At 44.4% G+C, this 25,651-nt stretch overlaps 1 protein-coding gene across 3 annotated transcripts in view; it reads right to left on the reverse strand.

Moving 5' to 3' along the window:
• The window catches only part of LOC121535539 (ephrin type-A receptor 3-like), a 163,319-nt gene that overhangs the window by 132,542 nt on the left and 5,126 nt on the right, over window positions 1-25,651 (reverse strand). For all 3 annotated transcript variants that reach the window (XM_041842712.2, XM_041842711.2, XM_041842713.2), the window contains exon 2: window positions 4,612-4,676. In XM_041842712.2, the coding sequence (XP_041698646.2) occupies window positions 4,612-4,659 (48 nt within the window). In that variant the 5' untranslated portion in view covers window positions 4,660-4,676. The remainder of the gene's footprint in view (window positions 1-4,611; window positions 4,677-25,651) is intronic.

Genomic DNA, 25,651 nt, shown 5'->3' on the forward strand with positions numbered 1-25,651 from the left:
TAACATTTTTTATGTCTCCCCCTATCCCCCACTTTCTCTCCTGTAATGAGCATGAACTCATTTCCCACTATCTTCCCTCTGTTATCCTGGAGGTGAGAGAGAGAGGGGAGGTGTAGCCTGTAATGTGTGTCTCAGTTCCATAGGGTCGCTCTTGGCATTCTCTCAACCAGCTTCATGAGGTAGTCCATCATTACTTTAAGACATGAACGTCAGTCAATCCGGAAAATTTCAAGAACTTTGAAAGTTTCTTCAAGTGCAGTCGCAAAAACCATCAAGCTCTATGATGAAACTGGCTCTCATGAGGACCGCCACAGGAAAGGAAGACCCAGAGTTACCTCTGCTGCAGAGGATAAGTTCATTAGAGTTACCAGCCTCAGAAATTGCAGCCCAAATAAATTATTCACAGAGTTCAAGTAACAGACACATCTCAACATCAACAGTTCAGAGGACACTGCGTGAATCAAGCCTTCATGGTCAAATTGCTGCAAAGAAACCACTACTAAAGGACACCAATAATAATAAGAGACTTGCTTGGGCCAAGAAACACAAGCAATGGACATTAGACCGGTGGAAATCTTTCCTTTGGTCTGATGATTCCAAAGTTCTTTGTGAGATGCAGAGTAGGTGAACGGATGGTCTCTGCATGTGTGGTTCCCACCGTGAAGCATGGAGGAGGAGGTGTGGGGGTGTGGGGGTGCTTTGCTGGTGACACTGTCAGTGATTTATTTAGAATTCAAGGCACATTTAACCAGCATGGCTCCCACAGCATTCTGCAGCGATACGCCATCCCATCTGGTTTGCGCTTAGTGGGACTATAATTTGTTTTTCAACAGGACAATGACCCAACACACCTCCAGGCTGTGTAAGGGCTATTTGACCAAGAAGGAGAGTGATGGAGTGCTGCATCAAATGACCTGGCCTCCACAATCACCCGACCTCAACCCAATTGAGATGGTTTGGGATGAGTTGGACCGCATAGTGAAGGAAAAGCAGCCAACAAGTTCTCAGCATATGTGGGAACTCCTTCAAGACTGTTGGAAAAGCATTCCAGGTGAAGCTGGTTGAGAGAATGCCAAGAGTGTGCAAAGCTGTCATCAAGACAAATGGTGGCTACATTGAAGAATCTCAAATCTAAAAGATATTTTGATTTGTTTAACACTTTTTTGGTTACTACGTGATTCCATGTGTTATTTCATAGTTTTGATGTCTTCACTATTATTCTACCATGTAGAAAATAGTAAAAATAAAGAAGTAGGTGTGTCCAAATGTTTGACTGGTAGTGTATATATATTTATCCCTCACTCTCTCTCTTCCCTCTCTCTCCCCCCTCCTTTCCCCCTCTCTCGCTCTCTCTCGCTCTATTTCCTCAGGTTACCTCAGGCAGGGTAATACAAGTTAAGGAGGGTATCATCATGCCTGTTGTTATCGCCTGTTGCTGTGGAGTGTCTCAGCCAGCCTGTGTGTCGTGTGTCATCTGAAGTAAGTGCCTGTAACTCTTCTCCTATCTCAAGCACTCAGCCACCCACCGAGTGGGTGTGTGAGCACCGGCACAAAGCAGGAGCCTTGAATCATCAAGGTGGGTGTTAGATAGTGTGATCTTTATCAAACTGTTAACCACACTTGGGTCAAATACATACAGTATATGTCAAACTGTCAAATGCTTGATTAAGGTTGCTCGATACAATAGAACCAATATAATAATCTAAAAACGGCAAACTGTAACCACCTCCAATCAACCTTACCTCAACTATTTGAAATATGTATTTCATTTTTAAGTTGGTTGTGTGGTTAACATTGAGCATTCAGTATTTTTATGCTAGAATGAAACCCACAGCCTTGGTGTCGACAGCAAACAATAAGGTTGTACAAATCACACTGTAGCTCAGTTGGTTGAGCATGGCGCTTGCAACGCCAGGGTTGTGGGTTCGCTTCCCATGGGGGGCCAGTATGAAAATGTATGCACTCAGTACTGTAAGTCGCTCTGGATAAGAGCGTCTGCTAAATGACTCAAATGTAAAAGTCATTTCAATGGAGGTGCCTTCAGTTAAAGCAAGAAAACACTCAAGATTTCAGCTCTCATCCCTCTTTCTTTCTATTCAGCTGGTTTCTACGGTTACATTCCTCTGTCATTTCTTGCCGAATCCCTTTCATTAATTAATTCCTTCTCTCCATTCCTCTCTTGTGTTCTAAAGAGGTATGACTCTGGCATTCTGAGACTCCCTGGGTTGTTACCTTCACAGCAGCCCGTTACACACCAAATGGCGGTGTTACATAACAATATGCACCCCCTCCCCAAATCACAGCCGGCAAAAAAACGAAGCCAGCGACTGTCACACTATTTTCAGCACAGCGGAAATAATTTGTAAATTCCCCCCCCAGACTCCAGATATAGCTAGAAGTCATCACTCTAACATACTCTCTCTCTCTCTCTCTCTCTCTCTCTCTCTCTCTCTCTCTCTCTCTCTCGCTCAATTTCAATTCAATTCAATTCAATTTAAGGGCTTTATTGGCATGGGAAACGTGTGTTAACATTGCCAAAGTAAGTGAAGTAGATAGTAAACAAAAGTGAAATAAACAATAAATATTAACAGTAAACATTACACTCAGAAGTTTCAAAAGAATAAAGACATTTCAAATGTCATATTATGTATATATACAGTGTTGTAACAATGTGCAAATAGTTAAAGTACAAATGGGAAAATAAAGAACCATAAATATGGGTTGTATTTACAATGGTGTTTGTTCTTCACTGGTTGCCCTTTTCTTGTGGCAACAGGTCACATATCTTGCAGCTGTGATGGCACACTGTGGTTTTTCACCCAGTAGATAAGGGAGTTTATCAAAATTGGGTTTGTTTTCGAATTCTTTGTGGATCGCTGTAATCTGAGGGAAATATGTGTCTCTAATATGGTCATACATTTGGCAGGAGGTTAGGAAGTGCAGCTCAGTTTCCACCTCATTTTGTGGGCAGTGTGCACATAGCCTGTCTTCTCTTGAGAGCCAGGTCTGCCTACGGCGGCCTTTCTCAATAGCAAGGCTATGCTCACTGAGTCTGTACATAGTCAAAGCTTTCCTCAAGTTTGGGTCAGTCACAGTGGTCAGGTATTCTGCCACTGGGTACTCTCTGTTTAGGGCCAAATAGCATTCTAGTTTTCTCAGTTTTTTTGTTTGTTCTTTCCAATGTGTCAAGTAATTCTCTTTTTGTTTTCTCATGATTTGGTTGGGTCTAATTGTGTAGTTGTTGTTGTTGTCCTGGGGCTGTGTGGGGTCTGTTTGTGTTTGTGAACAGAGCCCCAGGACAAGCTTACTTAGGGGACTCTTCTCCAAGTTCATCTCTCTGTAGGTGATGGCTTTGTTATGGCAGGTTTGGGAATCGCTTCCTTTTAAGTGGTTATAGAATTTAACGGCTCTTTTCTGGATTTTGATAATTAGCGGGTATTGGCCTAATTCTGCTCTGCATGCATTATTTGGTGTTTTACATTGTACACGGAGGATGTTTTTGCTGAATTCTGCATGCAGAGTCTCAATTTGGTGTTTGTCCCATTTTGTGAATTCTTGGTTGGTGAGCGGACCCCAGACCTCAGAACCATAAAGGGCAATGGGTTCTATAACTGATTCAAGTATTTTTTGCCAGATCCTAATTGGTATGTCAAATTTTATGTTCCTTTTGATGGCATAGAAGGCCCTTCTTGCCTTGTCTCTCAGATCGTTCACAGCTTTGTGGAAGTTACCTGTGGCGCTGATGTTTAGGCCGAGGTATGTATAGTTTTTTGTGTGCTCTAGGGCAACGGTGTCTAGATGGAATTTGTATTTGTGGTCCTGGCAACTGGACCTTTTTTGGAACACCATTATTTTTGTCTTACTGAGATTTACTGTCAGGGCCCAGGTCTGACAGAATCTGTGCAGAAGATCTAGGTGCTGCTGTAGGCCCTCCTTGGTTGGTGACAGAAGCACCATCTCGCTCTCTCTCTCTCTCTCTCTCTCTCTCTCTCTCTCTGTCTTTCTCTCTCTCTCTTTCGCAATTCAATTCAATTCAAAGGGCTTCATTGGCATGGGAAACATATGTTTACATTGCCAAAGCAAGTGAAGTAGAAAATAAACAAAAGTGAAATAAACAATATAAAATTAACAGTAAACATTACACTCACAAAGGTTCAAAAGGAATAGAGACATTTCAAATGTCATATTATGTCTATATACAGTGTTGTAACAATGTACAAATAGTTAAAGTACAAAAGGGAAAATAAAGAAAAATAAATATGGGTTGTATTTACAATGGTGTTCTTCACTGGTTGCCCTTTTCTTGTGGCAGCATGTCACAAATCTTGCTGCTGTGATGGCACACTGGTATTTCACCTAATAGATATGGGAGAATTCTTTGTGGGTGTGTGTAATCTGAGGGAAATATGTGTTCCTAATATGGTCATACATTTGGTCATCCATTTCTCTCTCTTTCTTCCTCTCTCTTTCTCTCTCGCTCTCTCACTCTCTCTGTCCTATCACTCTCGTTCTCTGTGTGTCTGTGTAAGTCCGTGTGAGTGCGTGTGGATCGGGTTGAAGGGATCCAATATGGCTGCCTCAGACAGGAAGTGATGTCACAGTGTTACTCACCCCCTCTGCAGGGTATGCCTCCCAGCCCAGGTCTCCCAGAGCAGACATTGAGTCCAACAACGTCACTGCAGACAGACAGAGAGAGAGAGAACAGACTGGTTAACACAACAAATACAACTACAGGAGGTTATATTGGTTATTGGAACAGCTGTGCTGTCTGGTCAAAGGTGGGGGATGAGGCCAGGTCAACGGGATAGTGCTTACATACTGCATGTTACATATAACGTGTCCCGTGTAGCTCAGTTGGTAGCGCATGGCACTTGCAACGCCAGGGTTGGGGTTCAATTCCCATGGGCGTCCAGTAGGAAGATGTTTGCACGCACTACTGTAAGTCGCTCTGAATAAGAGCGTCTGCTAAATGATATTAAATATGATACATGCTGATTCGCACAGGCTTATGTCTACACATACTTTCCTCAGCAAAGGGATGGAGAGAGGTATGCAGAGAAAGGGATGGTGAGAGAGGGGAACAGAGAGAAAGATACATAGGAACATAAAGAGGTAGAGTGACAGAGATCAGGGCAGAAGGAGATAAAAAAGAACTATGAAGAGAGAAAGGCTAAGAGCTGGCTAAGTGTGTTCAGATGGAGCCAGTTACTCCCACGGTGTGTGAACTGTGTTTTCCCTGCCTGAGGCCCATTCAGCCCTAATCACGGCCTCACCACTGCTAACCATTAATATTTAATGATCCTCCATCTGCAGAGGCTTCTGCTTCTGCCTCTCTCTCTCTCTCTCTCTCTCTCTCTCTCTCTCTCTCTCTCTCTCTCTCTCTCTCTCTCTCTCTCTCTCTCTCTCTCTCTCGCTCTCTCTCTCTCTCTCTCCCTATCTCTCTCTCTCTCTCTCTCTCTGCTTTGCTTCTTCTTGTTCTCTCACTCTCACATTCACTCTCTCTCTTGCTGTCTCTCTCCTTCTCTGTATCCCACTCCTTGCTGTCTCTCTCCTTCTCTGTATCCCACTCCTCGCTGTCTCTCTCCTTCTCTCTGTCCCACTCCTCGCTGTCTCTCTCCTTCTCTCTGTCCCACTCCTCGCTGTCTCTCTCCTTCTCTGTGTCCCACTCCTCGCTGTCTCTCTCCTTCTCTCTGTCCCACTCCTCGCTGTCTCTCTCCTTCTCTGTGTCCCACTCCTCGCTGTCTCTCTCCTTCTCTCTGTCCCACTCCTCGCTGTCTCTCTCCTTCTCTCTATCCCACTCCTCGCTGTCTCTCTCCTTCTCTCTGTCCCACTCCTCGCTGTCTCTCTCCTTCTCTCTATCCAACTCCTCGCTGTCTCTCTCCTTCTCTCTGTCCCACTCCTCGCTGTCTCTCTCCTTCTCTGTGTCCCACTCCTCGCTGTCTCTCTCCTTCTCTCTGTCCCACTCCTCGCTGTCTCTCTCCTTCTCTCTATCCCACTCCTCGCTGTCTCTCTCCTTCTCTCTGTCCCACTCCTCGCTGTCTCTCTCCTTCTCTCTATCCAACTCCTCGCTGTCTCTCTCCTTCTCTCTGTCCCACTCCTCGCTGTCTCTCTCCTTCTCTCTGTCCCACTCCTCGCTGTCTCTCTCCTTCTCTGTATCCCACTCCTCGCTGTCTCTCTCCTTCTCTCTGTCCCACTCCTCGCTGTCTCTCTCCTTCTCTGTATCCCACTCCTCGCTGTCTCTCTCCTTCTCTCTGTCCCACTCCTCGCTGTCTCTCTCCTTCTCTGTGTCCCACTCCTCGCTGTCTCTCTCCTTCTCTGTGTCCCACTCCTCGCTGTCTCTCTCCTTCTCTGTGTCCCACTCCTCGCTGTCTCTCTCCTTCTCTCTGTCCCACTCCTCACTGTCTCTCTCCTTCTCTGTGTCCCACTCCTCACTGTCTCTCTCCTTCTCTGTATCCCACTCCTCGCTGTCTCTCTCCTTCTCTCTGTCCCACTCCTCGCTGTCTCTCTCCTTCTCTGTGTCCCACTCCTCGCTGTCTCTCTCCTTCTCTCTGTCCCACTCCTCGCTGTCTCTCTCCTTCTCTCTTTCCCACTCCTCGCTGTCTCTATCCTTCTCTCTGTCCCACTCCTCACTGTCTCTCTCCTTCTCTGTATCCCACTCCTCGCTGTCTCTCTCCTTCTCTCTGTCCCACTCCTCGCTGTCTCTCTCCTTCTCTGTGTCCCACTCCTCGCTGTCTCTCTCCTTCTCTCTGTCCCACTCCTCGCTGTCTCTCTCCTTCTCTGTGTCCCACTCCTCGCTGTCTCTCTCCTTCTCTATCCCATTCTTCGCTGTCTCTTTCGATCTGCCACTCTCCCTTTCACACTATGTCCATCTCCATCTCTCTCTTTCTCTCATTCTGTGCCAGAGGTCTGGCTCAGGCCAAAAGATCGTTACTCCTTGGCTCTCAACCACAGGTCCCAGATCAGCTGTCCAGGCACCTGACTGGACCTCAAACATCCTCAGTTGGCTATAATTTATTTTATTTTATTTATCTTTATTTAACTAGGCAAGTCAGTTAAGAACAAATTCTTATTTACAATGACGGCCTACACCGGCCAAACCCGGACAACGCTGGGCCAATTGTGCGCCGCCCTATGGGACTCCCAATCACGGCCTGATGTGATGCAGCCTGGAATCGAACCAGGGGGTCTGTAGTGACGCCTCAAGCACTGAGATGCAGTGCCTTAGACCGCTGCGCCACTCGGCAGCCCAATATAATAACTGACCCTGGAACTCAGAGGGAACTACAGTCAAAACACAGACACAGGTGGAGTAGATTCAAGGCTAATCTCAGCATCCAGAACCAAATCTCACGTGAGCACTAGCCAGCTAACAGTCTGCCACAAAAAACTATTTCAAGGCTAACTTTTCTCTTCAGATGTCCAATTAATTATTGTTGGAAAATGATGAAAAACATTATAGTACGAAAAGCGTTGACATCATCTTGGCATTTAATACATTGTTACTGTAATCACTTGACAAGGACCATTATGGTCCAAGCTTTATTGTTTTACAAGCTTTTTCAACTCTGGAAAGAAGATATCACTTCGGAGCAGAAAACAGAGGGGACATTGCTATATTTTCATCCAGTTGCTGTTCCATATTTAGATGAGTCTTTCCTCTTGCCTTTCCCGCTCTCATAGGGAGCCTGGGCCTGGTGGCTGATGAAACGTATTTCCCTCCCCTCGTCGCTGAACGTGACATTTCTAAATGAATGAAGCAGTGGGGAGAGTGTGTCTGCTGTGCTGTGGGCCATATATCTAGCATTAGTACCATAAGAGCAGTCCCAAATTTTCTCTGCTCCTCTCTCTCTCTCCTTCTATCTCTCTCTCTCCTTCTCGCAATTGAATTTCAATTTCAATTTAAGGGCTTTATTGGCCAAAGCAAGTGAAATAGATAATAAACAAAAGTGAAATAAACAATACTTTGTTTTACAGTAAACATTATACTCACAAAAGTTCCAAAAGAAAAAAAGATATTTCAAAGGTCATATTATGTACAAATAGTTAAAGTACAAAAGGGAAAATAAAATAACATAAATATGGGTTGTATTTACAATGGTGTTTGTTCTTCACTGGTTGCCCTTTTCTTGTGGCAACAGGTCACAAATATTGCTGCTGTGATGACACACTGTGGTATTTCACCCAATAGATATGGGAGTTTATCAAAATTGGGTTTGTTTTCAAATTCTTTATGGGTCTGTGTAATCTGAAGGAAATATGTATCTCTAATATGGTCATTCATTTGGCATGAGGTTAGGAAGTGCAGCTCGGTTTCCACCTCATTTTGTGGGTAGTGTGCACATAGCCTGTCTTCTCTTGACAGCCAGGTCTGCCTACGGCGGCCTTTCTCAATTGCAAGGCTATCCTCACTGAGTCTGTATATAGTCAAAGCTTTCCTTAAGTTTAGGTCAGTCACAGTGGTCAGGTATTTTGCCACCATGTGCTCTCTGTTTAGGGCCAAATAGCATTCTAGTTTGCTCTGTTTTTTGTCAATTCTTTCCAATGTGTCAAGTAATTATCTTTTTGTTTTCTCATGATTTGGTTGGGTCTAATTGTGTTGCTGTCCTGGGGCTGTGTGGGGTCTGTTTGTGTTTGTGAACAGAGCCCCAGGACCAGCTTGCTTAGGGGACTCTTCTCCAGGTTCATCTCTCTGTAGATGATGGCTTTGTTATGGAAGGTTTGGGAATCGCATCCTTTTAGGTGGTTGTAGAGTTTAACGGCTCTTTTCTGGATTTTGATAATTAGTGGGTATTGGCCTAATTCTGCTCTGCATGCATTATTTGGTGTTTTACGTTGTACATCAAGGATATTTTTGCAGAATTCTGCATGCAGAGTCTCAATTTGGAGTTTGTCCCATTTTGTGAATTCTTGGTTGGTGAGCGGACCCCAGACCTCACAACCATAAAGGGCAATGGGTTCTATAACTGATTCCAAGTTTTTTTTAAACCAGATCCTAATTGGTATGTCAAATTTTATGTTCCTTTTGATGGCATAGTAGGCCCTTCTTGCCTTGTCTCTCAGATCGTTCACAGCTTTGTGGAAGTTACCTGTGGCGCTGATGTTTAGGCTGAGGTATGTATAGTTTGTTGTGTGATCTAGGGCAACGGTGTCTAGATGGAATTTTTATTTGTGGTCCTGGCAACTGGACCTTTTTTGGAACACCATTATTTTTGTCTTACTGAGATTTACTGTCAGGGCCCAGGTCTGACAGAATCTGTGCAGGAGATCTAGGTGCTGCTGTAGGCCCTCCTTGGTTGGGGACAGAAGCACCAGATCATCAGCAAATAGTAGACATTTGACTTCAGATTCTAGTAGAGTGATGCCGGGTGTTCCAGACTGTTCTAGTGCCCTCGCCAATTCGTTTATATATATATATATATATATATATGGTGAAGAGGGTGGGGCTTAAGCTGCATCCCTGCCTCACGGCCCTGTGGAAAGAAATGTGTTTGTTTTTGCCAATTTTAAACGCACACTTGTTGTTTGAGTACATGGATTTTATAATGTTGTATGTTTTTCCCCCAACCCCACTTTCCATCAATTTGTATAGCAGACCCTCATGCCAAATTGAGTCAAAAGCTTTTTTGAAATCAACAAAGCATGAGAAGAATTTGCCTTTGTTTTGGTTTGTTTGTTTGTCAATTAGGGTGTGCAGGGTGAATACGTGGTCTGTTGTACGGGGATTTGGTAAAAAGCCAATTTGACATTTGCTCAGTACATTGTTTTCACAGAGGAAATGTATGAGTCTGCTGTTAATGATAATGCAGATTATTTTCCCAAGGTTGCTGTTTTCCCAAGGTTGCTCTCTCTCCTTTTGTTTCTCTCTCTCTCTCCTCTCTCTCTCTCTCTCTCTCTATCTTTCTCTCTCTCTCTCTCTCTCTCTCTCTCTCTCTCTCTCTCTCTCTCTCTCTCTCTCTCTCTCCTTCTCTCTCTCCTTCTGTCTCTCTCTCTCTCTCTCTCTCTCTCTCTCTCTCTCTCTCTCTCTCTCTCTCTCTCTCTCTCTCTCTCTCTCTCTCTCTCTCTCTCACTGTATTTTTCTTAACTGTATAAGAGCTACTGTGAGTGGCAGTCACTCTCCACAGCCCAGTATAACGTGACAGGGGACTGTCATGGTGCATTACAGTGAGTGTGTGTGTGTGTGTGTGTGTGTGTGTGTGTGTGTGTGTGTGTGTGTGTGTGTGTGTGTGTGTGTGTGTGTGTGTGTGTGTGTGTGTGTGTGTGAGTGTGTGCGTGTGTGTGTGTGAGAGAGAGAGAGACAGTGATAGAGAGAGAACCGTGGAGAACTCCTGCTGTGTTGTAAAGGTCAGCTCCAGTTCTCTGCCCCAGTCTCAGTACAGCCTCATTTCTTAGAGAATAAAACACTATAAGGCTCCAGTGCTCAGGTCATGGACACACACTGTAATAGAAGAATAGTGGTTTGATATTACTGATGAGGAAGTCAACACCTTACATTCACTTTCATAGTGTGGCGCAATCATGCATAAAGTCATGTACAGTGTTGCTGAGGTGACCTCCATAGCCCAAAAGTGCTGACTACACTTTTCCATATGATCAATGAAGGCCTAGGGACTCTGGCTTGCTCTGTCCCACACACACACACACACACACACACACACACACACACAAACACACACAAATCCATGTGTGCACAGGAACACAAAACCTTTCTTTCCTCACACCTCCTGTCAATAGCACTTATCACTTGTGATCAATGACCTATCCTCTCATCAATGATATATCAGGTACAGCATCCTGTCTGCTGACACCACTTTCACGTGTGTGTGTGTGTGTGTGTGTGTGTGTGTGTGTGTGTGTGTGTGTGTGTGTGTGTGTGTGTGTGTGTGTGTGTGCGCGCGCGCTTCTGGGACAGAGCAAGCCAGGGTCCCTAGTCTCACTACCTTTTCCATCTACATCCGTAGCATGATAGTGTGTCAGAGGGATGAAATGACCCCGCCCCTATTTCTCTTTCTCCCTCCCTTCCTCTCTCTCTCTTTCTCCGGGGAACAGTGTAAGGCCTGGGGAACAGTGTAAGGCCCGGGGAACAGTGTAAGGCCTGGGGAACAGTGTAAGGCCCGGGGAACAGTGTAAGGCCTGGGGAACAGTGTAAGGCCCGGGGAACAGTGTAAGGCCCGGGGAACAGTGTAAGGCCCGGGGAACAGTGTAAGGCCTGGGGAACAGTGTAAGGCCTGGGGAACAGTGTAAGGCCCGGGGAACAGTGTAAGGCCTGGGGAACAGTGTAAGGCCCGGGGAACAGTGTAAGGCCCGGGGAACAGTGTAAGGCCTGGGGAACAGTGTAAGGTCCGGGGAACAGTGTAAGGCCTGGGGAACAGTGTAAGGCCTGGAGAACAGTGTAAGGCCCGGGGAACAGTGTAAGGCCCGGGGAACAGTGTAAGGCCTGGAGAACTGTGTAAGGCCCGGGGAACAGTGTAAGGCCCGATAAACAGTGTAAGGCCTGGGGAACAGTGTAAGGCCTGGGGAACAGTGTAAGGCCCGGGGAACAGTGTAAGGCCTGGGGAACAGTTTAAGGCCTGGGGAACAGTGTAAGGCCCGGGGAACAGCATAAGGCCCGGGAAACAGCATAAGGCCCGGGGAACAGTGTAAGGCCTGGGGAACAGTTTAAGGCCTGGGGAACAGTGTAAGGCCCGGGGAACAGCATAAGGCCCGGGGAACAGTGTAAGGCCTGGGGAACAGTTTAAGGCCTGGGGAACAGTGTAAGGCCTGTGTCTGTGTAATCTAACTCTGGCCCGGAGTTAAAACGCACAGCTCATCATTCACTCACTTAGATATGGGTCAGATTCACTTTTATCTAATAAGCACACACACACACACACACAGGCACACACACACACAAACACACACACACACACCATCAATTGAGCAGGAGCTCGATACAAACCCAATCACCTAGAGACAACACTTTACAACAAAGGATCCATCTTCTAATGTACCCCTTTGTATGGGTCCTTCTCGTCTGTACCCCTTTGTATGGGTCCTTCTTGTCTGTACCCCTTTGTATGGGTTTTGTTGTCTGTACCCCTTTGTATGGGTCCTTCTTGTCTGTACCCTTTGCATGGGTCTTTCCCGTCTGTACCCTTTGTATGGGTCCTTCTCGTCTGTACCCCTTGGTATGGGTCTCCTAGTTGGAAAGTATTCTCAGCTATTTTATTTCCATCTGATGTTCAATACAGCATGAAAGTGAATTTAGCATTAAATTATATCCAACAATGGCATGATGTCAACAAATCTTTTAGTTTCTGTATTCATAATGATTCACTTCCAGGAGGTAGGCTGAATTGATTAAATGAACAACACTTTGTGTTTAGAATCAATGTTGAGAATGTCTAACAGGGATATGTATAGACCAGCTGACTCTACAGGAATCATCACAGGGTTAATATCATGTAGGTTGTTCTGTCTGAAACAGCCCACTGTAGCTAAACCTCCCTGGTGATACCCTGGTGTCAACTTCCCTACACACACGCACGCACACACACGCACACACACACACACGCACGCACGCACGCACGCACGCACGCACGCACACACGCACGCACGCACACACACACACACACACACACACACACACACACACACACACACACACACACAGTGACACACACACATAAACACACAGTGACACACACACAGACATGCACGCACAGACACACACACACGCACACACACACGCACACACACACACGCACGCACGCACACACACACACACACACACACACACACACACACACACACACACACACACACACACACACACAGTGACACACACACATAAACACACAGTGACACACGCGCACGCACGCACGCACGCACACACACACACACACACACACACACACACACACACACACACACAGTGACACACACACATAAACACACAGTGACACACACACAGACATGCACGCACAGACACACACATACTAGACACGCACGCATGCACACACACACACACTGAGAGTGGACAGGTTACATAGTAGCATGCTGGTTTATCGATTATTGTCACCATGCTGTGAGTTCCACATTGTCAGAGCAAAAAAGAAGGCAAGGGGATATGTTAGAGCAATCTGACTCTCTCCTATTCTGAACCAGGAAATACTCTACTTTTACACGATATCAAACAAACCCAGACCTCCCACTTAAAGCACCACTTACCCACCCTACACACCCCAAACCCAGCTGTAACGCTTGTTAGACACATGCCTTATGCACTCTAAATATGAGGAATGAGGTTCCTCCATACTTTCCCCCTGGCCTCTCTCTCTCTCTCTCTGGTCCAAATCCCCGTCCATTCCCGCCCATTTATCCATTCTTTCTGTTTCACTTCACCCTTCTTTCATTCCTTTTATTTCTCTCTCTCTCGCTCTCTCTCTCTCTCTCTCTCTCTGTCTCTCTCTCTCTCGCTCTCTTTCTTTCTCCCTCTCTCTCTCCCCCCTTTTCTCTCTCCCGCTCTCTCTCTCAAATCAAATCAATCGAATCAAAGTTGATTTGCTCCTTCGTTTTGTTGACGTTGAGGGAGAGGTCATTTTCCTGGCACAGCTCCGCCAGGGCTCTCACCTCCTCCCTGTAGGCTGTCTCGTCGTTGTTGGTAATCACCAATTTTGTGTCATCAGCAAACTTGATGATTGAGTTGGAGATGTGCACAGCCACTAGGGATTCAATACGTATCTAGATACATGGGCTCCGATACAATACAGGAACGATACATTTTAGTTTTAAATGATTCAGTGCGATTCGGTTTGCTTAAAGAATGAATCGATTCGATGCACTAACATTTGTTTAATAAATGTTCCATTCTAAATTAAAATCTCCTGCTGATGGAGCTCATGAGCGGGAACTCTGAGCTGGATCTGTCGGAGTTGACTTCTGTGTGTGTGTGTGTGTGTGTGTGTGTGTGATGCATGTCTATGGTGTATACTACATAGGCACCTGATCTGAGCCATAAGGGAGACCATCAGATTATCAGATTAGGGGAGTCAATGTAGCCAGTTTTTTTGTCCCTGCACTTTGGTTCTGAAATCACAATCACCCACTTATTATCTTATTGTTTTTGCAGATTAAGTGTTTGAGCTAGTAATGTATCAATATTTATAGTTTACAAATTAGCTATGACATAGCCAATGAATATATAACACAACTTTGGATTTCACCCCCATCTCAAAATCAAATGGTTTTGACCATTTGGAAGTTTAGTGAGCTTATTTTCTCCTCCCGCTTTAGCCATGCAGTGCGCACTGATTGTTTAAAGCAAATCCACCAAAACTATTGCTGAACAATCTAAATCAAAGCTATTGTAAGTCCCGTTCAGCAGGTATAGCCAGATGAGTTGTCTCCAGTAGCTTACGGTAAAACACCATTTTCAACATCGCATTGAAAACAATAACCTAGCAAAGTAAATAGGTTGTCACTCAATTTATGAAGCCTAACATCACGCAAGCCATTTTATCATTTGAATGTAGATGCACAAGATCAGGAACAGGCCGCCTACCTAGCGTTGGTCAGCATGCAAAGCTGGGCCAAGTGCGCAGATTGACTAGGCTACTGCTATTCCCTAGGGTTGTTCCACTTGCAAAATGACTTGTATATCATGCTTTTAGTTCGACACTAAAGGAGATGACACTCAGTTATCACAAAAGATGGGTACAGTGCATTCGGAAAGTATTAAGACCCCTTCCCAGGTTTTTAGAAATTGTTGCTAATAAAAAACAGAAATACCTTATTTACATAAGTATTCAGGCCCTTTGTGATGAGACTCGAAATTGAGCTCAGGTGCATCCTTGTTTCCATCGATCATCCTTGAGATGTTTCTACAACTTGATTGGAGTCCACCTGTGGTAAATTCAATTGATTGGACATGATTTGGAAAGGCACGCACCTGTCTATATAAGGTCCCACAGTTGACAGTGCATGTCAGAGCAAAAACCGACCCCAGAGGTCGAAGGAATTGTCCATAGAGCTCCGAGACAGGATTGCACAGATCTGGGGAAGGGTACCAAAACATTTCTGCAGCATTGAAGGTCCCCAAGAACACAGTGGCCTCCATCATTCTTAAATGGAAGAAGTTTGGAACCACCAAGACACTTCCTAGAGCTGGCCGCTCGGCATAACTGAGCAATCGGGGGAGAAGGGCCTTAGTCAGGGAGGTGACCCAAGAACCCGATGGTCACTCTGACAGATCTCAAGAGTTCCTCTGTGAAGATGGGAGAACCTTCCAGAAGGACAAACATCTCTGCAACATGTCTTTGAGTATTGATGACATACCATGTGAATATTAGCCTACTGCAAACAGATTACTGTTATTCCCCAATTGAGCTGGTTGAGATGTACACAGACCTAGCCCAAAAGATACACATGTATTGAGTGTATAAGACTAACATGACATTATATTGAATTCTGCCGAATAACCTCCTTATCCAATGACGGAAAATAATACTAACTCCGTTCATCCTAAACTGAATGTTTTTACCTTGGAAATATAAGACTGATCGTCATCGAAGGCATTTCTGTCATAGTTGTCAATTGGTAAAATCGTATTCCAGATTAGGATTGTGATTGATGGAGCATGTTTGATATGTTGTCTATCTAGGTCAGGGATGGTGTATTCCAATCCTCGGGGGCCGGAGTGATGTCACTCTTTTTCTCCATCCCTAGCAAACACAGCTGATGAAACTAATTGCATTGTAAATGGAGATCATGATTAGTTGATTATTGGAGTCAGACCTAGATCAGGGTTGGCATACTCCAGTCCTCAGGGGCCTGATTCGTGTCACACATTTGCCGCAGCCCCAGCCAACACACCTGACTCCAATAATCAACTTATCATGGTATTCAGTTTAGAATGCAATTACTTTAATCAGGTATGATTAGTTATAGGGCTGGGGGAAAGTGTGACACCAATTAAGCCCCCGAGGACGGGAGTTGCCCATCCCTGGTCTAGGTCTACATCTGAGCTGGAGTCCTTCCAGAATCACTTACTCATGTACACGGTTTGCTTTCTCTCCTCCAGTCTGAGGCTGGAGCCCTGCTGGCAGCACTTGACTACAAACTTTGTAACCATCGTCCAGCCTTGGAGAACACGTAGGGCAACAAGATCTAAGTCTTAGTTGTACTCTCGATTGTGAAAAAGATTTGTATGATGTAAAACCAATAAATTACAATTTCTTAGAACTCATTATAATATATGTAATTGCTCTTATATTTTCAACACTACAGTTGTGCACTGATAGTAATTAAATTCTATAGACAAAATACTCACCAAATATCATTCTATCTTTCAGCTAAAGGAAACTACAATAACAAGTCTCCAAGGTGAAGTGTCTACACATTGAAAACTGCAAAGGACTACAACTATATCCCCGACCTTCAGAGAGTAGTGTTGAGAAGACTGGGCTCTCAATTGGGCCTACCAAGGACAATGATCCTGAGATCAGTTGACCAAAGACTCCACGATATGCCACCACCAACAATGGCTGAGCAGCTACAACTTCGAGGAGACGTCACCACGCAGCAGAGGATGCTGAAGCTTTCCCTGTTGTCAGACTTTGTGGTTCCCGGGAAGTGTGAAAACCTACATGGTACTCAGAATTGTTGTTGAAATAGGTGGGCCTACAATCAAACATATAAATAAGGGACGTTTGTGTGGGCAACAATAAACTTGTGTGAGAAACAATACTTGCGCATTCTTTATCTAGCATATACAGTAACAGTCAAAAGTTTGGACATACCTACTCATTCAAGGGTTTTTCTTTATTTTTACAATTTTCTACATAGTAGAATAATAGTGAAGACATCAAAACTATGAAAATACAAATATGGAATCATGTAGTAACCAAAAAAGTGTTTAACACATCAACATATATTTTATATTTGAGATTCTTCAAAGTTGCCACCCTTTGCCTTGATGACAGCTTTGCACACTCTTGGCATTCTCTCAACCAGATTCACCTGGAATGCTTTTCCAACAGTCTTGAAGGAGTTCCCACATATGCTGAGCACTTGTTGGCTGCTTTTCCTTCACCCTGCGGTCCAACTCATCCCAAACCATCTCAATTGGGTTGAGGTCGGGTGATTGTGGAGGCCAGGTAATCTGATGCAGCACTCCATCACTCCTTCTTGGTCAAATAGCCCTTACACAGCCTGGAGGTGTGTGGGGGTCATTGTCCTGTTGAAAAACAAATTATAGTCCCACTAAGCACAGGTGTGTCCAAACTTTTGGAATGGTTTTAGAATGATTTACTAAACTGTTATTTTCCTGGATATCTATGCTCTTGACGGTTTACACTTCAAATTAGCAGACCTACAGGTGGGTAGATGTCCAGAAAGATGGAAGGACTACCCTGGTGTAAATAGAGTACAAAACAAGTCGGTCCGATTACATGATCAGGATAAGTAAAGTTTTATTAGGTAGATAAACAAGAATACAAGGTAGTCTTTAACCTTCCTCAAAATAGTATATTTCCTAATTTGGATCCAAATGAAGAATAAAGTACAGTGTAGTCATGGAAAGTGTTAACTTGTTATGTAAACATACTTGGTAATAAATAAATGGAATATTGCAATGGTGAAATGGCAGCAGTTGTGTGTTGTTAGGTGCAGGAGTTCAGGCAGGTGCACCAGCGAGGTTGTCTTGGATGTCTGGAGACCCTGTGATAGCTCTCCGGTACCCTGGGATAGCTCTCCGGTACCCAGTGATGTAAAAAATCACTCCAGGTAGAAGGGAAGCGGCCAGCTCCAGCATCTCTCCCCTTACTTCAATGGACAGCTCTCACAATTTAGCCTGTAATGATAATAAGAAAAAAAGCAACATGAAATTACAGAATGTAGCCAAATGTTGTGTGATATGATTGTAATATTGTGAAACGGGTAAACAGTACCACAGGTGAAAGATTTTTACTAACCTTCTTCTCGGCCAGCCTCTCCTTCAGTCGGGCAGCCCTTTCAAGGTCTTCCTGTCCAATTCTTTCTGCAGCCCTGCCTGTGCCCCTGGACGGTCTGCGGCTCTTCAAAGCTGGAATCCTACAGAAAAAAGATGTACACAACACTGTTATTAGGATTGTATTGTAATGTTCACTACATAGTTTTGGTTTTATGTATAAACAACAATGATTTTCATGCAGAAGAGTTGAGTATAACACTTCTACAATCATACACAACATATTCATAGCCATAGATGTCGAGAATCAAGGGGCCATACCAGTAATGTTATTAGCTAGCTAGTATAGTAGTCAGATAAGGGCAAAGGACTTGCCAAAGACAAGGTTATTTTCCATGAATGAAGAGCTATGATAGTCAAAATTCATTATTTTACATTGCTTTTTTACGTAAGTGTGATAGCTGATGTACTAAAGCTATCATCATATTGCTATCTTGTACCAGGCAGGCACATTTCCGGTAGCTAAACTATTAGCTAGCAACCATGTAACGTTAGCTAGCTAGCTAAGTTAGATAGCTAGCTACCTTGACAGTGCTAACGTTAGCTACCTTTCTGGCTGACAACGTGAATATTTTTTATTACAATATAAAAAGGAGAATTCTAGCTGGTGTATAACATTTTTAGTACCTGTTCTGAAGACAGTGTTGATAAAATGGAATCGAGTTATCACCAATCTTGTCCATAACTGTAACCGCATCAGCATCCACAGTCTCATATTTCCCGACTCTGTTGGGTTGTCACTACCACAGCCACAAAGTCTCAGAGCGGATGTTGATGCTACGTCATCCCAGCGGCGACTTGCAATGAGAGCTGGGCTTTCTGGCATATCGTGTTCAAATTTAGAAAAAAATACTGCATTCTTGCCAGAGTGGTCTCCAAAAACACCTGTACACACATCGTTACGCAGTGCAGGTTTAAACATTTGAATATGGGACCGATACAACATCCTCTATGCACTTCCTGGTCAACACAGTCACAGAGTCAGTGTATACGTCGATACTATTCCCAGAGGTGACCCAAAGGCGGATGAATAGGGCTGAATGGGGTTGCCTCTGGAAGTCTCTCCCTCTCATCTCTCTCTCCATCTCTCTCCCTATCTTCTCTGTAATCATTTGCTTCGGCTGGGCAGAGAGGAGCTCTGATCTACCTGCCAAGAATCAAATGGACCTGCAAAATGCCAGACTGCACAATAAGACCAGCATACACATACGCAGATACACACACACTGAATACCCTGCCAGTGCCACAGAATAAGGAGACCACACAATAACTACAATAATGACACACACAAACTCACACGCCTACATCCAGCCTGGTCTCATAGACTAGATGTAACATAGTAAATGAAAACCAGGACCCTCAAATTAGTGTGATATGTTAGGTATTACATTTACATTTTAGTCATTTGGCAGACACTCTTATCCAGAGCGACTTACAGTTAAGTGAGTGCATACATTTTCATACTGGCCCCCTGTGGGAATCGAACCCACAACCCTGGCGTTGCAAACGCCATGCTCTACCAACTGAACTACATCCCTGCTGGCCATGCCCTCCCCTACCCTGGACGACGCTGGCTAATTGTGTGCCGCCCCATGGGTCTCCTGGTCGCGGCCGGTTACGACAGAGTCTGGATGGTATGGTTACAAGACAGAAGGCTCTGTCATTTTCTGGTTGCTAAAATTCTAAATTGTTCACCTAATTACAGTTTATGTGACAAAACAAGCAAGTAATAATATAATAATATGCCATTTAGCAGATGCTTTTATCCAAAGCAACTTACAGTCATGTGTGCATACATTTCTACGTATGGGTGGTCCCGGGGATCGAACCCACTACCCTGGCGTTACAAGCGCCATGCTCTACCAATTGAGCTACAGAGGACCACAGTGTAGAATGTCATTGTACCATCTAAACCACTGTGAGATATATTTGCCATAACCAAAAATATTGTACTTTCAGCTGTTTGAAACTGGTCTACAAAACCAAAAGTAAAAGATGTAAAAATGAAACGTAAGCACGGGGAGCATAGAAATAGCGAACATAGAACAGATCTACCACTTTATACTTGCTTTCGATGAGAATGACAGATCTATAACTCACATTTCCATTTGGTTGGGTTGCCCAGAAAGTTACATATTGCAGCTTTAAGGCAAAAACGAAAGGAGGGTGGTTAAACAAGTGAAAGGACATTTGAACGGGGGAAAGTGTTGTCAGGTCAACGTACTGGGAAGGTGAAGGAAGAGTGAAGAAAGAGAGGAGGAATTGAGGAGGGCTGCAGAGCTTTGAACATTAGGATCTAACTTGTGTCATGCTGGGACTCCTCTCGCCTCTCATCTTCCCTCTTCTCTTCTACTGTGTACCCTAACCAGTGTAAAGGATGCAATATTGCGAGCTACAACAATGCAAACTTCTTTTGGACAAAGTGCCCTCCGTCTATTTGATGCGTTGCGGGTGTTTTTCTCCCAAATTAATGATTGGTCAAAAACAGTCACCCACATGGTTGATCATGTTAAGTAAGTCTCTCTACATCCCTTATCTCTCCCTGAGATGTCAGTCACTGTAGTAAATTAGTCCAGTATCTTGTTAGGATCCTTAGCTCTCCTCTTCAGCATGCAGTGTCAGCATACAGTGACTTCTAAACAAGACTGCTAAATAGCTAATCAAATGGCTACCCGGACTACCTGCATTGACCCTTTTTGCACTAACTCTCTTGCACTGACTCTATGCACACACACTGGACTCTACCCACACACATACTTAAACTGACACCCCAACACACACATACTACATATGCCCACACACACAACATGCATACTGACGCCACACACACACTTTCACTTAGTTAGGTAATGCAGCTAATTTAGCCTACTCAGCACCCTGATTCAAACAGAGAGGAATGCTATTTGTGTTAGCTAGCTGGCTATGGCTATCCAACACTAGAACTCTTCCAAGTCAATGGAAGCTTTCAGTTTTATACATTTATTGCCAAATGCTAAACTGTGCAGCTACGTTATAAACTTTCATTTGTAAGCTTGGTTGTAGCAACCTCATGATGGGTAAACAGAAAGTTAGTATCATGTAGTAGCCTGAACCTATCGATGCTACATTGAGCTGTGTGAATGGAATATGAATGACAGTCATCCAATATGCTGTACAAAAAATAAGGCCAAGCTCATTAAAAAAAGCAATCGTCCTCCCTAATCTTAAACGGCACACATACAGTACAAAGACAATGCGGGCACCAACTCACTGTCTGATGCACAGACACATTCATAAAGGAAAGACATAGAAATATAACTATTTTCTTAAAAGAGACAATACATTTAATACATTCTCATAGCGATGGTTATAACAGTGTGCATGTGTGTGTCAGACTGTTACTAACACCGTGGCTTTAAAAGTCTAGGGTGGATGGAAAAGAGGCCCGTAACATAACTCATGCGAATCAGAATATTGCCAAGGAACAGTTAGAACAAAATACACGACAACCATAAGCTACCGTCAAACACAAATGTTTATTATAAAACACACGGTAAAGGTTTGGGGAAAAGGGGCTGAGCCGGACCCAAGGAATGAAACAATAAAGTCAAAAAACCCTAAACTGATCTTGCCTGCCTCAAGAACTACTAAGCTTACTGCTAACCATACAAAAATACAGTGGGTGGTCCGCTCAGGTCTAACTAGTGTGTTTAGACAAGGTTTTCCTACGGGTAGTGTATGCCCAAGGGCGACTTGCTAAATTCCCCTTTTCCCAGGCACAAACAAACAATATAGGTACCATACGGACTAAACAGTTAACGAGCGAGTACACAAAAACAAGACACCACCATATACATACTCACAAACAAAAAGAGTCTCTGTCAGAAAACACAACTGACTAGCTTTTAAAACAAGGGGATGTGTGATATGATTGGGTAAGAAAACAGAAACAGGTGGTGCAATCAGGAGAAATGTCCACTGATTGGTCCACCTCAGCAATCAGCAGATTAACTGATGACTGACAGGTGGGACACACCAACGACCTCCAATCAGGAACACAAAGGACACCTGTGATTAGGGCAGAAGGAGAGGAAAAACACAGAAACACATACAGGATAGCTGTATCCGTAACACAGACTATCTATGGGAAAGGGTAAAGGAAAGTGGGATACCTAGTCAGTTGTACAACTGAATGCATTCAACTAAAATGTGTCTTCCGCATTTAACCCAACTGTGTCCTTCTGTATCTAAATCTGAGTTTAATCAGAGAGGTGCGGGGGGCTGCCTTAATCGACATCCACGTAATCGGCGCCCGGGGAACAGTGGGTTAACTGCCTTGCTCATGGGGCAGAACGACATGTGGAACAAGCATTCACATTCTATCAGACGGAACGTCTGGAAAACCAACAGAGCACAGAGAAAGGTTAAGACAGACCCCAACGGAACCCTGACACACACACACACACACACACTGTCTCCGAGTTATCACACAGACAGTGGTCACAGGAAGGTAAATTGGGCTAGAATAGTGAGTTCCGACCGACCGACTAACTGGCTGACTGATTGATTGACTGGCTGACCAACTGACTGGCTGGCTGGCTGGCTGACTGATTGATTGACTGGCTGACCAACTGACTGGCTGGCTGGCTGACTAGCTGCTCTAATGGCATACCCACAGTCACAGACATGAACACCTTGAACTCATAATGAGCATGAGAAAGGGAAGGGTGCGGAGAGGGCAGGAGAGAGTGAGAGAGAAGGGAGATAAAGAAGAGAGAGAATAGGAGAGAGAAGGAGGATCAAATATGTTTAAGGGGTAAAAGAGCGAGAGAGAGCCTGAGAAAGAAAGAAAGAAAGAAAGAAAGAAAGAAAGAAAGAAAGAAAGAAAGAAAGAAAGAAAGAAAGAAAGAAAGAAAGAAAGAAAGAAAGAAAGAAAGAAAGAAAGAAAGAAAGAAAGAAAGAAAGAAAGAAAGAAAGAAAGAAAGAAAGAAAGAAAGAAAGAAAGAACAGGTGAAAGGGTAACCGTTGATGAAAAGGAGAGTTGGTGAATAGGAGGGGGCATTGGCAATAAAAGCCTGAGCCTAAAAACGCATAGAAGCCAAACCAAATCAGTCCCATGGTGTTTGTTTACAGTCCCACTACTACTGCCATTCAGACCCACAGCATGGGCCACCCTTCACACTACACACCACTGGAGGAAAGGAGAGAATGAGGGAGGCGGCAAACAGGCCAATTCAATTAAGAAAAAGAAAAGGCCAACACTGAAGAGAGGGGCAAACAGAGAGAGGAGGAAGGAATAGAGGGGGAGAAAAGAGAGAGTGCTAGAAAGAGTGGGAGAGAGGAAAAGCGTGGGAGGAAGAGGTGGAGAAAGGAAAACAGAGGGGAAGAAGAGGGATAGGCGGGTGGGAATTGAAGATGAAGATCAACAGGGGAGAGGAGGAGAAGGGAGGGATAGAGATCAGAGAGAAGGAGAGGGAGAAGGAAGAGGACGAGGTGAGGAGGGTATTAGCAGCAGAGAGAGGGCGATCATTAGTAGTTTGGCCAACAGGCAGACAGAGAGAGGGGTGGGGGGGTGAGAGGGGGGTTAGACAGACAGTCGGATACGAAATTCTATAGTTGACCCTATAAAAATATCTATACAAATGTATTTATTCTGGTAGGGTCCAGGGAGGAAAGCCCCAGTCCATTTCGGAATGGGTCCAACTCTTTGGACCCGAAGACTTCTAGTGAGAGGGGGGTAAGACAGACAGAGGGGTGAGAGGGTGAGAGGGAGGTAAGAGCACCCCAAGGGGTGCACCAGACGAGGGAAACGGAGCAAAACGTCTAACAGTCAGGCCAGGGAAGCTGTGAAAGCAAGTGTGTGTGTGTGTGTGTGTGTGTGTGTGTGTGTGTGTGTGTGTGTGTGTGTGTGTGTGTGTGTGTGTGTGTGTGTGTGTGTGTGTGTGTGCGTGTGTGTGGACGTGTTTAACTATTCTTGTGGGGACCAGAAGTCCCCACAAGAATAACAAACGAACAAAAATGTGTTGGTCCCAACAAGGTCAAATGCTATTTCTAGGGGGTTTAGGGTTAAGGTTAGAATTAGTGTTAGGGTTAGATTACATTAAGGGTTAGGGTTAGGAGCTAGGGTTAGTTTTAGGGTTAGGGTTAGGAGCTAGGGTTAGGTTTAGGGTTAGGGTTAAGGTTAGGTTTTTGGGTTAAGGTTAGGGGTAAGGTTAGGGTTAGGGTAAGAGTACGGGTTAGGGTTAGGGTTAGGGATTAGGGAAAATAGGATTTTGAATGGGACTGAATTGTGTGTCCCCACAAGGTTAGCTGTACAAGACTGTTGTGTGTGTGTGTGTGTGTGTGTGTGTGTGTGTGAGACCTGTTTTAAGAAGCTCTATATGGCTACACATCATTACAGCAGCCTTCCTGTAGCTCAAGGCTCCTATTAAAATGTAATACAGCTAATAGAGGGGCAGCTCAACTGTGGTGGAGAGAGAGAGAGAGAGAATGGGGGAAAGAAGGAAAATGAGGAGTGAGAGAAAGAGGAGAGGTAAGGTAAAGCTGAATGGGAGAGGGAGAGGGAGCAGGGGGGAAATGCGGGAATGAAAGATAGGAAGACATGGAAGAAGAAGAAAATAAGATATTGAGAATGAGAAAGATAAAGACAGAGAAGAGGGGAGGGAGAGATAGAAAGAGGAAGAGAAAAAGGAAGAGAGAAGATCAATGTCGTCATCTGTCCAAGGGCACGGTCGTTACATGGAAGGGAGACCTGCCGATAACTACAACTATTACAGATTAAAGCAATTAAACCACAGACGACCTCTGCCCTCATGAATATGGTTTCTCAGGAACTCAAGAGGCGTGTGTGTGTGTGTGTGTACAAGAGTTTGTTTTCAATATGCTTGCATCGGCACTAATAAGCATACTGGTGATTGCTTGTGGGAACGTGCGTGTGTGTGTGTGCGTGTGTGTGTGTGCGTGTGTGTGTGTGCGTGTGTGTCTGGGGGGTATCATTTAAAACTAGTGAAGCACACTAAGCAGACTTGGAGTTCAAGCTAGCAGAACTAACCCACTAATCTATGTAGTGCAGGCCGTTTTGGTGCTTGGTCAAAGTTCAAATCATCCTGGTGTACGTTAAATGAAATATACAGTTGAAGTTGGAAGTTAGGATCACCACTTTATTTTAAGAATGTGAAATGTCAGAATAATAGTAGAGAAAATAATTTATTTCAGCTTTTATTTCTTTCATCACATTCCCAGTGGGTCATAAGTTTACATACACTCAATTAGTATTTGGTAGCATTGCCTTTAAATTGTTTAACTTGGGTCAAACGTTTTGGGTAGCCTTCCACAAGCTTCCCACAATAAGTTGGGTGAATTTTGGCCCAATCCTCCTGACAGAGCTGGTGTAACTGAGTCAGGTTTGTAGGCCTCTTTGCTCGCACACACTTTTTCAGTTCTGCCCACACATTTTCTGTAGGATTGAGGTCAGGGCTTTGTGATGGCCAATCCAATACCTTGACTTTGTTGTCCTTAAGCCATTTTGCCACAACTTTGGAAGTATGCTTGGGGCCATTGTCCATTTGAAAGACCCATTTGCGACCAAGCTTTAACTTCCTGACTGATGTCTTGAGATGTTGCTTCAATATATCCACATAATTTCCCTTCCTCATGATGCCATCTATTTTGTGAAGTGCACCAGTCCCT

Source organism: Coregonus clupeaformis, chromosome 21, assembly GCF_020615455.1.
Source record: "Coregonus clupeaformis isolate EN_2021a chromosome 21, ASM2061545v1, whole genome shotgun sequence".
Classification (NCBI taxonomy): domain Eukaryota; kingdom Metazoa; phylum Chordata; class Actinopteri; order Salmoniformes; family Salmonidae; genus Coregonus; species Coregonus clupeaformis.